The sequence below is a fragment of the Cololabis saira genome, chromosome 3 (assembly GCF_033807715.1).
Source record: "Cololabis saira isolate AMF1-May2022 chromosome 3, fColSai1.1, whole genome shotgun sequence".
NCBI classification, from domain to species: Eukaryota; Metazoa; Chordata; class Actinopteri; order Beloniformes; family Belonidae; genus Cololabis; species Cololabis saira.
In genome coordinates, this window is record NC_084589.1 from 51065446 (window position 1) to 51081886 (window position 16441).

The 16441-nt window shown below is 43.4% G+C and overlaps 1 protein-coding gene across 1 annotated transcript in view; it reads right to left on the bottom strand.

Annotated features, from left to right (window-relative positions):
• Nucleotides 1–16441, bottom strand: part of dcst1 (DC-STAMP domain containing 1) — a 39447-nt gene that overhangs the window by 11504 nt on the left and 11502 nt on the right. The window contains exons 5-9 of the mRNA XM_061718092.1: nucleotides 12306–12445; nucleotides 10449–10620; nucleotides 10231–10374; nucleotides 1541–1662; nucleotides 1300–1457 (exon numbers count right to left, since the gene is read on the bottom strand). Of these exons, the coding sequence (XP_061574076.1) occupies nucleotides 1300–1457; nucleotides 1541–1662; nucleotides 10231–10374; nucleotides 10449–10620; nucleotides 12306–12445 (736 nt within the window). The remainder of the gene's footprint in view (nucleotides 1–1299; nucleotides 1458–1540; nucleotides 1663–10230; nucleotides 10375–10448; nucleotides 10621–12305; nucleotides 12446–16441) is intronic.

Sequence of the window (16441 nt, forward strand, 5' to 3'; positions counted from 1 at the left end):
CTCAGCACCTAAAGCAACAACATCATCACGAAGACTTGCATGTGGGTATGGGGGAGGGTTACTGGGGGGGGATCCCGGCACGGTGCATCCAAGTCAGCGGCGGCGGCCGCGGCTTCGTGGCGCTCGAAACCCGGAGACTGTGTTGGGGGGGCTGATAAGAGGGGGGGCGGAGGAAGGCGCTGAAGATGAGGGGGGTGTGGTTATCAACAAGTGTGTGTGTGAGCGGTAAGTGTGTGAACTTTGCCCCAGAGCTGCTCCTCTTCTGATCCAGGTCCACAGATGTTCCTGGGAAGGGGGGGGCTAGTGGGAGCAGAGCGTCTTGTTTTCATTCCACCAGGGAGATTGTGACTGGAGCAGCCGGCCAGGCTGCTCTGTCAAGGTCAGATTATAGAATCAACAAGTCTCTGGTTCATCAATGGCGACTCCAAACAGACAAATTTGTGATCAATTCCCGCCAAGCCGAGCTTCCAACTTCTCCAAGGTCTTTTCCATCTTGACAATGAGCTCAAAGGCCGCCGCTAGCCTGTGATTCTGCTGCGGTTTAGCTCCCCCAGCGTTAAAGTCTGAGTGTTGGTCCAGAGCTTATCCCCTCAGCCACGCTGGGCAGCTCTGAGAGGGCCAGGACTTACGCATTTGTCAATATATACCAGGAATCCACCAGCTCCAAAAAGCAGAAATCCTGTTATCATTAATCCAATTATTAGGCATCTTCAACGTTTTCGACAGACAGGATCGACAGGCACAGGATCTCCAATGTTTCCAGGAGTCCATCACGTATCCGGCAAGAAATGTCCCGTCTGGGCAGGAAGGCTCCCTTGCCCCCTGACTTCCCGTCGCAAAAATTTGGTAAATTGTGCTGAGAGACCAGTTAATCAATTCCATGATTGTAGAATTTATGAGGAGTGAAAAAGAGAAGCTTTAAAACGACAAGACAGGACAAAAGCAGTAGCAGGGCAGATAGGGAGGGAGAGGGAGCAGAAAAACGTCTGCCTTAGCCGAGAGCCGGAAGATGGGGGGTGAATCTTACTGAATGAACATGCTGATGAAGGGGTGAATCTTACTGTGAGAACATGCTGATGAAGGGGTGAATCTTACTGAATGAACATGCTGATGAAGGGGTGAATCTTACTGTGAGAACATGCTGATGAAGGGGTGAATCTTACTGTGAGAACATGCTGATGAAGGGGTGAATCTTACTGAATGAACGTGCTGATGAAGGGGTGAATCTTACTGTGAGAACATGCTGATGAAGGGGTGAATCTTACTGAATGAACGTGCTGATGAAGGGGTGAATCTTACTGGTAGAACATGCTGATGAAGGTGAGCGACAGCAGCGTCTGCAGGATTCCCACCAGGCGTCCCGTGGTTGATCTCAGGTTCTGGAAGGAATCCCTGACGGCCTGAGTGAAGTTCTGGTCCAGCAGAGACCCGTCCAGCACCGACTGCTGCTGCTGCTGCTGCAGGACGGAGGAGGGAGATGAGTCAACGTCCAGCTGTCCCTGTCTGCTGAGTGGTGTCGAGGACAGGTAACAGTTCTGACCTCCACCAGCAGCTCCGTGCTGAACTCTCTGGACAGCTGATCCACAGAAACGTTGAGCTGATCGAACAGCGGGCCGAAGTTTCCCTCCACCGGAATGTTCTCTCTGCACCACGGAGTCATCACTGGGGACGGAGGAGGAGAGAAGACTCACCACCGTCACCGTCACGGCTCTGGAGCTCAGTCCAGAGTAGTAGTCCATGAGCCAGACCACCAATTGCAATCAAACAGGTGGGCAATTTCTAATATGTTTTTTTGAGTTGCTACACAGCCCTAGTTGACAGTTTGACATGATAGCCCTTGCAGACTGGTAGCTTATTGGTGGTTATCATGCATTTAATATATGGACCCCTATAGCGAAAATACGAGAGCGGCATATGGTGCTTGTTTGGTATTATGGGACTTGTTGACTACTTGTTGACTACTCAGACTGCCTAAATCAATCTAATATGTTCCTCAGATATTGGAGAACTGAAATAATGGTATTTTAGGTTTCCCAGATGAAATCTGAGGCTGTTCCAGCCTTCTTTTTAGAAAAACTTCATAGGCGGAAATCAAAATGTACCTTTTCTGTTGTGTTTCTTTCCACAGCAGAGTAATTGAATAATATAAACATTAATTTGTGGACCATATTTGACACCCCCCAGGCCTCACCTTTCAGCAGGTACCAGATTTATACCTATAGCCCTTATACTTTTTGAGATATACTCATTTTTGTGTATGCATGTTGTTTTAGGCAGAATCTCGGCTGGATTTCAGCTGAATAGGGTAAAAAATATATAATACAGATATCACTATGAAACCTTCCCAGTTTATTACCAACCTCAAAACGAAGAAAATATTGATTGCACGTTTTCTGAGATTTTATGTTTATGTATGCAAATTATGCATTACCTCATTTAATATGCACTAATTTGCATAATCTTACAAAACACAAAGTCTGAACATTGTGAGTTATCTGTGGCAATTATGTAGATCCTGAATGGGGTGCCGTATTGGTACAACTCCACCTGCATTTTGGAGCCGCAACAAGAAAGAGGCAGGACCAAAAGATGAAGTATTTATCCCAAGTAATAAGGTGCAGGCAGAGAAAGAAAAGTGAGGGCCCTAGTCAGTGGTCAGCCTGGAAGTCCAACAAAGGGGGTTGGGGGTTCTGCTGGCAGGCGGTAGAAAGGCTTGGGTCCAGAAAGCACGAGGGAGAGGTCCAGGGCAAGTCCGTGGGGAATGTGAGGCTCGATAGGGGTCATGAAGAAGACGGTGAGGGTGTCTTGAGAGGTCCAGTATTTCTGGAGAATTGAGAATCTCATTCACAATGAGATCACAATGAGAGATCACAATCACAATGAGAATGAGAATCTCTGCAGCATGGGCTGCATGCAAAATCACCCTTGTGTCAGCCTCTTCTTGATTTGTCTTTAGGTCTGCAACGTCTTCCCACTGATCTTTAGTGATGTGCAAGCAACTTTCTGCACTGGCGACATACAGCTCTTTGTTGTTCAGCTTCTGTCTCAGCTTTGGTGTTTTGAACTCAGCCACTAAGAACGTAATAAGATTTGCTTTGTTGGTCGAGCTGCTGAGGAACCTTCTCCATTGCTGGATCCGGTGACCTGGTGCAATGTTACGGAACTGCGGTGCTGTGCTTCCTGTGGTGCCACCCCGTTTCTCTCTCTCAGCATTTTTGATAGAATCCTCCCGATAAACATCAAAGACAATATCAATTCTCTGACTACTGGCTCCCTCATGTAAGATCAGAGTAAGGACAGAGTCTGCAAGTTGAGAGAATGTCTTCTCATTGCCCTGATTCTTCTGTACCAAACTCATCCCATCGGTGATGGTAGCAGATGGCACAGGGATGGTCTCTGCTGTCATGACTTGCTTCTCCAGCTCCCTGGCCAGAACAGCTTTGTTCGTCTTGTTCAGTGTTCCATCTCCATTGGCAAGTGACCATGGCAATGGCCCTAGAGGGTGGGAAAGGACATCAACCATCTTAAGATGGCGGCTCTCTGCTGCCAGGACCATGAGGCCGAAGAGCTTTCTGTCAGCCTGCAAAACAACTTTTCTTGGATTGCTTGTAGATGTCTTCTTCCGGATGTCAGTAAAAGTCTTAAGTTTATTCTTGCTCATCTTGTCATAGAACTGGGCCTTTGGTTTTTGTTCTACAAGTCGATCCCGCTTGAAGGTCTCGTATGCTTCTGTGCCAATTGTATGGGCATCAAGAAGGTCCCTTGCTACATCTCCAGGGGCGAGGGTACCTGTTGCTAAGCTGACATACTCACTTTGATTTGGGTCAAAAGGGTCCGTCCAGTCATCTTCGACCAGCTTCACAATGGACTGTACATCTGCTTCATTTCTGTGGATTCTGGGCCTCTGTAGGTCTGGGTGGCTGATATGAGACTGGCCATTTCCCACCATAGCTTGGAGCTGCTTGAGGAACATGCTGCGGTACTCGGATGTTAGGTAGTACCTCTCCACGGCAGCTCGTTTTAGGCTGAAGCCCTTTGTGCCACCTGCTGTCTGGGTATCCTTATTGACCGTTTCCTCGATGGTTTGATCAACAGGGATCCGGCCGAAAGGATTCTGGCTACCAAGTTGGACACTGAAGCCACCCTGCATGAACTGGTGGTGCACCTCTGGATGATCAATGGGCAGACGTGTCATTGTGGAGTAGTAATATGGGAGGAAACATGAGTAATTCAGCCTGTCATAAGCAAAGCACCATGGGATCATAGCGCGGATTGAGGCTAGGTGCAGCATCCAATCCCCTTCTCTTGAAGCACGGAGCAAGCCTAGCAAGATCTCAACTATGTCGAGGTAAGACATCCGAGGTATGATCGCCTCATACATGATCTTGTGAAGTCTGACAGCACGGTTGTACTTGCGCCCTTCCATCACAGCAGTGATAGATTCTTCTGCAATCACTCCTGACTCCACACACAAGTCATGCAGGCCAGCATCCTGAAACCTCTTCCCCAGGATTGATAACAGGTTGCAGATGGTATGGAAAGCTCCCATTCTCAGTATAATGTTCTGGAACTTCTCTTGCTTGCAAGTGATTTCTGCTGCCTTGGCGTAGAGTGCTTGGTCAAAGACACAAACAATCTCCTCCAATCCAAGGCTCTCCATGATGTTTAGTGTTTGGGTCAGGACTTCATTGACAGTCGACATCTCAGTTGCTGGGGCATTGATTGTTGGCAGATAACTGACAGTGTCCTGCACCACATGCATGTTGTTGCGTGTAAGGATGTTGAACCCAGTCCAACTGCTTATGGTTTGGTCTTCTGTGTTGGACATCCGGGTGAGCAGCCAGATCCAGTTCTTGGTTAGCAGTATTAATGTTGAAGTATATTTCTAAAAAATCCTCACCCCAAATATATCCCTGTAGCCCCAGTCATTCTCATATGGGTTAGCTAGCTAGCTAATCTGCTAGCTGAGAATGAAATCGGCTACAGCTAGCTAACCGATACGATCATTAATGCTGCACAGGGTTATATTCAGATGAGGATTCTTTTTAATATACTTGTATCAACACTGGGCTATCCTTTGAAGTAGGGTTGAATCATTCAATATGGAAAAAATATGAAATTAATCTTTCTCACCTGATCGGGTGACAGCATGTTGACAGCACAGTTGATTGACAGCAAGTGAATCTCGCTGTGTGCGTGAGCATACTGGAAGCATACTTATAGGGTAATATGGATCTATTATTAGGATCTTCCTCCAAAATTACTCAACACTGAACCTCCATTTCAACCATTGTGCAAATAAGCTTTGTATGCTCTGAACACTGCGGAAACTTCACACATTCCCTATAGTGAAATGGATAAAGTATAATTTGCATAGCCTACATAAACATAAAATCTCAGAAAATGTGCAATCCATTTTTTTCTTTGTTTTGAGGTTGGTAATAAACTGGGAAGGTTTCATAGTGATATCTGTATTATATATTTTTTACCCTATTCAGCTGAAATCCAGGCGAGATTCTGCCTAAAACAACATGCATACACAAAAATTAGTATATCTCAAAAAGTATAAGGGCTACAGGCATCAATCTGGTACCAGCTGAAAGGTGGTGCCTGCGGGGTGTCAAATATGGTCTACAAATTAATGTTTATATTATTCAATTACTCTGCTGTGGAAAGAAACACAACAGAAAACTAAAATTTAGATTTCTAAATTCCTATGAAGTTTTTCTAAAAAGAAGGCTGGAACAGCCTCAGATTTTATCTGGGAAACCTAAAATACCATTATTTCAATTCTCCAATATCTGAGGAACATATTACATTGATTTAGGCAGTCTGAGTAGTCAACAAGTGCCATAATACCAAACAAGGACCATACACTGCTCTCGTATTTCCGCTATAGGGGTCCATATATTAAATGCATGATAACCACCAATAAGCTACCAGTCTGCAAGGGCTATCATGTCAAACTGTCAACTAGGGCTGTGTAGCAACTCAAAAAAACATATTAGAAATAGTCCACCTGTTTGATTGCAATTGGTCAATTTTGGGCTCTTGGCTCATGGCCTATAGGGTGTTAACAATTAATACATTTTAGATTAACTGTTGATAAGAAATTACTTGATCTTAGTGGGAAGTAAAAAAGCAATGACCAGGAGATGGTTAACTCCCCTTGGAGCTCACCTACTCTAGATGACTGGATTGGTGTCACCTTAGAGATTTTTAGGATGGAAAAGCTGACCTTCCAACTAAAAACACAACGGGACATATAGAGGGAATGTGCATGACGTCACAGATGCGACTTCACAGCGGGTTTCATCCATTGAGTGTCAGAAAGACTGAGTGTCAGAAAGACTGAGTGGCAGCGTAAACTTTCAGTTTGAGCAACTGGAAAACATCTAAAATGGGAAAGAGCTGTTGTGCGATCGACTGTACTCATAGATTTAGAAAATCGGAGTTATCGTTTTACAGACTGCCGAAAAATAATCTTAAAAAGAGACAAATGGATCGCTGCAATTCACAGAAACAACTGGATTCCAGGCACCGAAACGTGGATTTGTGGTTCCCATTTTGTATCAGGTAATGTTGGATTTTTGGGTAGCTAACGTTAAACGGTCAAATCATAAAGTTCGGTGTCCTCGTCACTTTAATTTCTACAACAAGTCCTGCCTTGAAGTCGGACCAAGCGTCAAGACTTTTGTAAGCCTTCAAGCTTTGCTTCGTGTATTTCCCCGGCGTAGAAATTAAGTATATAAATATCAGGAAACTGGATTCGTGGCCAAATATTAATGTCCATGGACCACTGGTTCTTGGTAACTGTACCAAATATTAATGTCCATGGACCACTGGTTCTTGGTAACTGTACCAAATATTAATGTCTATGGACCACTGGTTCTTGGTAACTGTACCAAATATTAATGTCCATGGACCACTGGTTCTTGGTAACTGTACCAAATATTAATGTCCATGGACCACTGGTTCTTGGTAACTGTACCAAATATTAATGTCCATGGACCACTGGTTCTTGGTAACTGTACCAAATATTAATGTCCATGGACCACTGGTTCTTGGGGTAACTGTACCAAATATTAATGTCCATGGACCACTGGTTCTTGGGGTAACTGTACCAAATATTAACGTCCATGGACCACTGGTTCTTGGTAACTGTACCAAATATTAATGTCCATGGACCACTGGTTCTTGGTAACTGTACCAAATATTAATGTCCATGAACCACTGGTTCTTGGTAACTGTACCAAATATTAATGTCCATGGACCACTGGTTCTTGGTAACTGTACCAAATATTAATGTCCATGGACCACTGGTTCTTGGTAACTGTACCAAATATTAATGTCCATGGACCACTGGTTCTTGGTAACTGTACCAAATATTAATGTCCATGGACCACTGGTTCTTGGTAACTGTACCAAATATTAATGTCCATGGACCACTGGTTCTTGGGGTAACTGTACCAAATATTAACGTCCATGGACCACTGGTTCTTGGTAACTGTACCAAATATTAATGTCCATGGACCACTGGTTCTTGGTAACTGTACCAAATATTAATGTCCATGGACCACTGGTTCTTGGGGTAACTGTACCAAATATTAACGTCCATGGACCACTGGTTCTTGGTAACTGTACCAAATATTAATGTCCATGGACCACTGGTTCTTGGTAACTGTACCAAATATTAATGTCCATGGACCACTGGTTCTTGGTAACTGTACCAAATATTAATGTCCATGGACCACTGGTTCTTGGTAACTGTACCAAATATTAATGTCCATGGACCACTGGTTCTTGGTAACTGTACCAAATATTAATGTCCATGGACCACTGGTTCTTGGGGTAACTGTACCAAATATTAACGTCCATGGACCACTGGTTCTTGGTAACTGTACCAAATATTAACGTCCATGGACCACTGGTTCTTGGTAACTGTACCAAATATTAATGTCCATGGACCACTGGTTCTTGGTAACTGTACCAAATATTAATGTCCATGGACCACTGGTTCTTGGGGTAACTGTACGGGTCACTGTCAAGTCCAACTGACGCTAATTTAAGCCCAGAATCGGCTGTTATCCCGTCTTCTCCACTAGTTGCAGATATTTTTGCCACTCAGTGCGAGTAAGGGGACTGGTCCAGTGGGGAAGTGACGTCAATGCAGACCCTCTATTTTACAAAATTTGGAATAACTGGATCGTATTTATCGCCCCCATGAGAGCAGATTTTATTTGATTTCACTCGTACTATTATATTTTAACTCGCTGATTTAACCTTTGACCGGGTTTTATAATTAATTCCACAACAGCGGCGGCAGGCGACCCCCTGATTTCTGTTCATAGTTCCTGTAAACAGTTTGTTGGAGCCAATATGGGTGTTTTTGGTTTCTTTTGGTTGGAAGACTAGTTAATTTTTGGTGTTACTAATATACCAAGCCACAAGGGGGCAGCAATCACCTTGGTAATGTGTCACGTCACACAATTAGGTATTAAATAGACACAGGTGTGTGGGCTCAGGGTGTTTGGGACCACACAGGGAGAATAACGTTTCTTACCGCACGTTAAACTGCACTATAATGAAATGTTATATAGACCACGGGAAAACAACATCCCACAACAAACAACAATAACGGGAGAGAGAGAGAGAGAGAAGACCGGCGAAGCGGACAACAAACAAACCTAAGGTGCATGTAAAGAAAGTTTTATCAATCGGTCCTATCCAGGTGAACGTGGAGCCCTAGCGGCTCTGATTATTCTAGACGTTTTTCTGATGCGGTTTTAAGGAGGAGGATTCACCTCCCATTGCTGTTTTCCCTCCACAAGTGCTGTGAAACTTTAATTGTCTGTGGAACTGGGCTCTATAAAGCTCAAAGGAGGACAAACCCCCGAACCGTGACTAAACTGCTCTTGGACCAGTACACCTTGATGTCTAGTAATGAACATTTTCAGGACAAACAAAACTGGAAGGACGTTCATTTTCATTTACTTGAATATTGCTGTACCATTTTATACTTGTCCTTTCCTAATAAAGAAACAATTATACAAGAAATGACTTGATTAAATGAATCAATTAACAGTTAATCTCTGTTTTATCATTGGGCTGTTCTGTGAATGTGATGCTGATTTAATGTCTCGTCCCGGCCACACGATGGCGCCGTTGCCACAGCCTGTTCTAAAGGTCATGTCACCGTCGACCTCCTGCTTCCTTCACCGACGGCTGTCTGTCGACACTTAAACTCAAAAACAACAACCAAGTACGGTGTAAAATATTTGACGCTGTTTTAAAATACAAACACTCAATATAACTGCCTTTTCAACTTTGAGCGCTCGGAGACAAATTCTTTCACACTGGAAATCTTCTTGCCCACCAAAATGATCTGTTGCATCTACAATTGGAAAAGATAAAATACACACTAAGACGGTCCAATGATTGTTTTTATAATATTTGGAATCCATTAATAAAATATTTTGAAAAGCTCATAAATTGTGTTGGCCTTCTTTTTTTTCTTGTGTGTGTGTACATATATGCATATACATTTGTTATGGTTGTTTTGTCACTCTGTAATGGTAGTACTTTATTTGTCACTATAACTATTATTTTTGTATCCCTTTTCTTGGTGTAAGATGTAAATGTGTGACTAATTGGAAATGTAAAAAAAAAGGGGGGGGGGTTTAATAAAAAGAGATTTAAAAAACAAATTAAAGCTGCAAGCAGCGATGAACGGGCCCTCGCGCAGTTTTCACCAATCAAGGTCAAGGACTCAAAATGAAGTCCGATGACACCACCATAACTCTTTATATCAAAGCATTCAAAAGTTATGGCAGAAAATAGGAACTATGAAATATGAACCAATCAGATGAAGGGTGGGCACGCTTTTTGGCGTCGCCACGGTAACGCTTTTGACTGAGAAAAGTAATGCCTGTCGTCGCAGGATGGAGACGCACATTTTGATGTATAACACACCTGGGTGCACGATACGGTTCGAAGAAATGGCATAAATTGCGCCAAAATTACACAATTAATTAAAAATGGCCGACTTCCTGTGAAAATTAACTTGAAACAGGTGAAAATGGTCAAATAACAAGTTATTTTTCTGGTAATGACTCTTGTTTTAATTGTAATGAGATTTTGTTTGACTAAAAATGAGACATTTTAACTAGAAATAAGACAAATATTCCTGGTAAGATTTTGAGTTTGCACCTCTCATGACATCACACTCACCTCTCATGACGTCACACAGGAAGTGGAACTTCATGGAGAAGCAGAAGACGTGGTTGATGACGGGGACGGGTATGGCCTCCATGCAGTCGCTCCACCTGCTGCTGAACCAGTCGGTGCAGCGCTGCACGCCCTCCTGCACCACACCTGGAGACGCGAGGAGATGTGGAGCTGCCATCAGTCATAAAGAGGTAAAAACGTAAACTCTGGGGGGCGCTCACTGTCGCACTGCATCCTGGTCTTGGAGCTGAACTGCTCCTGCGTGCTGGAGTTCCCCCCGCTAGGCTGGGGCTGGAAACGGTCGTATCCGTACTGAAGAACCACCTCGTCTCTGATGCTCTGGAAGTTGCTGCTGGCGCTCCGAGCCTCAGACTCAAACCCGGGTTTATCGTCCTGAGGAGCAAGGCAGGGGTCGGTTAGTGACACACGGACACGGTTATGTGAGGTTTTTTAATTCATACGGTGGCCGAGACCCGCCATTGCTGAAAATTAAAGAAACGCTGCAAATAAAAATAAACACTTTGCAAATAAAATAAACGCTGCAAATAAAAACAAAGGCCGCTTCAAATAACAGAAACGCTGCAAATATAAAGAAACGACGCAAATAAAAAAGCAACAACGGAAGTGAATTACCGGGGACTATTTTTGCTGATGCACCGGTGTTTTTATGTGAGAGGAGAAGAAGAAGACGAAGAGGACGTAGGTGAAAAGGAAGGAATAAGAAGAGCGAGGAATAAGAAGAACAACGAACGAGAAAATAAGTGAAAAGGTTAGTGTTCAACATCGCTACGTGTAATTTTTAATGTGCAACACCGGTGCATCAGCAATAATAGTCCCCGGTAATTCACTTCCGTTGTGGCTTTTTTATTTGCATCGTTTTTTTATTTTATTTGCAGTGGCGTTTGTTTCTGTTTGCAGCGTTTATTTTATTTTCAGCAATGGCGGGTCTCTGCCACCGTAAATTCGGATTTAATTATTACTTATTACTTATTAAATAATTCCGAATTAAACTATTTTCCTTCCAGTTTACATGGAAATATTAATTCTGAATTGAGGTTTCCATGGAAACACGTTTGATGGTCTTTCTCCAATTCCTCTGCAGGTCTGGGGGTTGAAGGTTCTGATTGGATAGGGGGGGGACCGGAAGTTAAACTACCGGAAGAAAAACTAACTTAGCTGCTACAACTTTGAAAAGCTCACCATGTTGATGTTTCCTGTTTCCATCTGTTCTTTTAATGATTTCTATTTATTAAATAAATGGTCTCTGCTCTTGACCAGCGTTTACTGCTGCTGCATCTGGAAACTTTGTTTGGAAAACCAGCCCAGTGGAATATAAGATCATGGAGACAGACGGCGAGGGAACGAGCAGAAAGAAAGACCGGGATTAATTTAAAGAGGAATGAGTGTAAACATGATCACGGAATTATTCTATTCAGATTTAAAATCAGAATAAACCAGCCACTTACTTCGGAATTAAGTTTAATTCAGAATGGCCACTTTCATTCTGAATTAGGTGTTTACATGGTCATTCTTACTCATTTTAAATCGGATTTAATTTTAATTCTGTATTAAAGAGGAATTAAACTTCCCATGTAAACGCACTGACTGTGTGAGTGTTTGTGGGTTGTTACGACCGGCTCAACTTAAAAACCAGATCTTTGGGCTGCTCGGTGGTGCAGTGGGTTAAGAGGCGGCTCATATACTGAGGCTACAGTCCTCCTCCTGCAGCGGTCGCGGGTTCGAATCCAGCCCGCGCACCTTTGCTGCGTGTCTTCCCCGTTCTCTCTCTCTACCCCTTTCCAGTCTGCATCTCCAATAAAGGGCCACTAGAGCCCAAAATAATCTTTAAAAAAAAAAAAAAAAAAAAAAAAAAAAAAAAAAAAAAAAACAGATCTTAAAGGTTTGACAGTAAAATAGTTTATCGTCCAGTTTGTAGTAGTTCCTGGAATTAATTAATTCGGAATAATTAATTCCAAATTAAAAAACCTCATGTAACCGTGTCCAGTGTGTCTTGTCTATATCTGTGATGAGAACAAGAACGACCACAGAGAGACGTCAGCAGATTCTCCTCCTCTCACCATGAGCTCCTGCGTGACCCGTACGTACGGCTGGATGGCGTGTCGCCATAGCAACCGGCCGTGCCGGACCTGCAGGTCCAGGTTGCAGCTCAGAGACAGAGCAGCCGCCTCGGCGTTCTGCCGGATGTTGGAGACGGGACCTGCAACGACACCACGCAGCGGAAGAGTGAGAAGTAAAGCAGCCGTTTCCCCCTGAGTCTCTGCAGCAACAGTCTGGATCAGGGGCGGAAACCCGCGGCTCTACAGCCGTCACACACATACATTTATGGTTTTAATGTGGTTTCTGTAGGAGGACAAACATGACACAAACATTCTGAACGTTTTCCAATTCTGTAAAAATGTGTAGAATAAATATCACATTTCAACATTTCTTTTAAAGAAGATTTGTACAGAAGAGAATCAGGGCCATGCGGGAGAAAAAATATCTGAGAGGGGAAGATTTTTTTTTATTGTGCACTTTGAGAAAAAAGTCCAAATGATGAGAAAAAAGAGAAAAAAGTTTAAATGTTGAGAAAAAAGTTTAAATGTTGAGAAAAAAGTGGAAATGTCGAGAAAAAAGTTTAAATGTTCAGAAAAAAGTTTAAATGTCGAGAAAAAAGTCAAAATGTCGAGAAAAAAGTTAAAACGTCGACAATAATGTTGAAGTACAATTTTGAGAAAAAAGTTGAAATGTTGAGAAAAACGTCAAAATTTCGTGAAAAGTTGAAATGTGGAGAAAAATGGCGAAATTTCGACTTTATTCTTGAAGTGCAAAATAAAAAAAGATCTTCCCCTCTCAAATATTTTTCTCCTTCAGGCCCTGATTCTCTTCCCTAGAGGATTCAACGGAGCGAATCATTTGCATTCGTTGCCTGAATGTTTGCTCTGTAGCCAGAAGTTGTTCCAGTTCTAACTAATATAGAAACATGCAGCATGTGTTGCCTTCATTCTAATTCTGATACAAGACTTTTCATTTTTTGCGGCTCCAGACATATTAGTTTTTTGTGTTTTTGGTCCAATATGGCTCTAAAACATTTTAGGTTGCCGACCTCTGGTCCAGATGATGTAGCTTCATGTGAATCCCACCAAACAGCTACACCAGCGCCAGGAAGTCGTGTTTCTGTTTAGTTTTTATGAAGATGAAGCTTCCTCCTCTCAAGACTGGAAACAAATGTTCTGTTTCACATCAACAAATGAAATAATGAATGAAACTGCACACACAAGAGGACTGGGATCACGTTCTAAAACATCAATGAAGGTAAAGAAATGGCTAAGAAGTGAAATATAATGTTGGAGCTTCTAAATCATGCCCCCGAGGAACGCCGAGGCTCCGTTATTTAGTTTTAGAGGACTCGGCTGCACCCCCCACCGATCATGCAGAATAAAGACCTGAGGCCTCTCCTGCTTGATTTATGTGTCCGCCGAAGTTTTCAAAACATTTTTAAATTCACATGCCTTCACAATTTCTCTCAGTCGATGAAAATGCTCCAAATTAATTTGTAGCTGCAGTTTTCTGTACGATTCTTGTTAAAGCAACAACTGAAAACATTAAAATAGAACGCGCTCACGAAAGTGTCCGCTTTTACAATAATTTACATAAACTGCTAATAAAAAATATTGTTGTCCTTTTTGCTCTTTTAATCAATGTTATAAAGGTGACCTTGAGTGCCATGAAAGGCACCTTAAATAAATCTAATGTATTATTAGTGCCACGGCTGCGCCACGTGGCACGCCTCCTCCATTGAGTTGCGCAAGCTCAATGGAGGAGGAGTGCCTCGTGCGCAGCACGAGGCACTCATACTATTGCTCAGGCTCATACTATTGCTCAGGCTTATTATTATAGATTCTTCCGTAAAAACGTTGGCGCGTAACTAGTCCCACAGCTTTGAGAAAACGCGAAAAGTAAAAACGTAGAAACGTGCGCCTTAATCGGGAATCGATTGGTATGACTTTTATAAGCGATTGGCGTGCACGTTTTTGCGCAAAGTGCACAAACGTGCGCTTTTTGCCCCATCCGGAACGCATTGCGAGAAGTTTGGGGCCTCACCACTCGCACACCGTTACTCGAAAAATTCTGAACCGATTTAGAAAGTTGTAGACCCTGAATTTAACTACAGTCCTGTGGATTTTCAGAGCGATGGCACAAATAGTTTTTGCACGAAGTGCAAAAACATTTCCAAATTTCCAAGCTAATGGGGACCATGTATTTGTATGGGGCAGCATTTCACACTGTGGGTGGGAGGAGGTTAAAAAAAAAAAATATCACCTTTTTCCTGAGTCACCTATCTTTCTCATACTTGCACGTAGAAACGTCATTCAAACTTCAAAACGGAGGAAAACTTCTCTTCTCTCTCTAAACCCCGGACTGTTTTTTCCTAAGATGTACACTTTTCGAGATATGAGCGCTCAAGCGAGGACTGGAAATCACTTTTTTGTCAAATCTTCAGTGCGGTTCTAATTGATTAGAGTGGAAGAGACTTTGAAAAAATGATCATAATTTTTATTTGTAACTCGAGCTCACGGGCAAACCGTAAAAGCTAGAAAGATAATTTTTGGTCAGAATGTAGACATAGATGTTGAGATTCAAATAATGTGACTTTGACAGGCGTGGTGTGCACACAATTTTAACGGGGGGCCCAACAGACACGCCAAATCCTGTCTCGCTCTCCATTGAGTCCCATGTTAAATAACGTTTTCTTGAAAAAAATCTCATTTTTGTTTTCGAATTTCCGTTACTAACACATTTTAAGGAATATCTGTATGAAAATAACATTTAGAGAATCTGCTAGGTTATCTGTTTCTCAAAATGTTTTCGTTTTTCTGCTAAGAGCTACGGTTTCATCACACGGTGAAGTTATTTCAGGCTTGTCAAAACCGAAAATCTAGCTGACTCATTCCAATACAGTATATACAGCATAATACAGTAGCAGGCTTCCGGGTCATGTGACCCAGAACTGGTCACATGACCATTAGCCCCGCCCCTTCTTCTGATTGGCCGATACGTTATAGTCCAATATCTTTTGAATGGTTTGACATACAGAGACATGGGTGATGTCATATTACTAAGTCTCGAGTCCTTGACCCTCATTGGTGCAAATTAGCCCCGCCCCTTCTTCTGATTGGCCGATACGTTATAGTCCAATATCTTTTGAATGGTTTGACATAGAGAGTCATGGGTGGTGTCAAATGACTAAGTATCACGTCCCTGACCCTCATTGGTGAAAATTAGCCCCGCCCCTTCTTCTGATTGGCCGATACGTTATAGTCCAATATCTTTTGAATGGTTTGACATACAGAGTAATGGGTGGTGTCAAATGACTAAGTATCGAGTCCCTGACCCTCATTGGTGCAAATTAGCCCCGCCCCTTCTTCTGATTGGCCGATACTTTATAGTCAATTCAATTCAATTCAATTCAATTTTATTTATATAGCGTCTAATACAACAGAGTTGTCTCTAGACGCTTTACAGAGACCCATACCCAGAACATAAACCCCCGAGCAGTTATTACATAAACAATGGCAGGTAAAAACTCCCCTAGTGGGAGAAAAACCTTAAGCCAAACAGTGGCAAGGAAAAACTCCCCTTTAGGAGGGAAGAAACCTTGAGCAGGACCAGGCTCATCAGGGGGGACCCTCCTGCCGAGGGCCAGACTGGTGGGTCAGGGACGGCAACAGCACAGCAGGCAGGTGGAAGCAGCAACGGGATGACCGGGGGTGGGGACCGCAGGCCAGCACACAGCTCCCGAAGCTCCGGCCCAATCAGCAAGTCCCAGGTTGGGGTGCAGGGTCAGGAAAAGACTTGTGCTCCGTAATGCAAGCTACAAGCCACCCATGGCCACCTGCAGGACAAAAGAGAGAAAAGGGAGGAGAAGGGGGGGGCAGCAACGGGATGACCAGGGGTGGGGACCGCAGGCCAGCACGCAGCTCCCGAAGCTCCGGCCCAATCAGCAAGTCCCAGGTTGGGGTGCAGGGTCGGGGAAAGACTTGTGCTCCGTAATGCAAGCTACAAGCCACCCACGACCACCTGCAGGTTCCGGTGTCCGGCAAAGGATGCTGCAACATGGACAAAAGAGAGAAAAGGGAGGAGAAGGGGGGGGCCAGCACAAGAAACCACAGGAGCGACTCTGACACACTAAAGTTTACACTACCTAGAGATT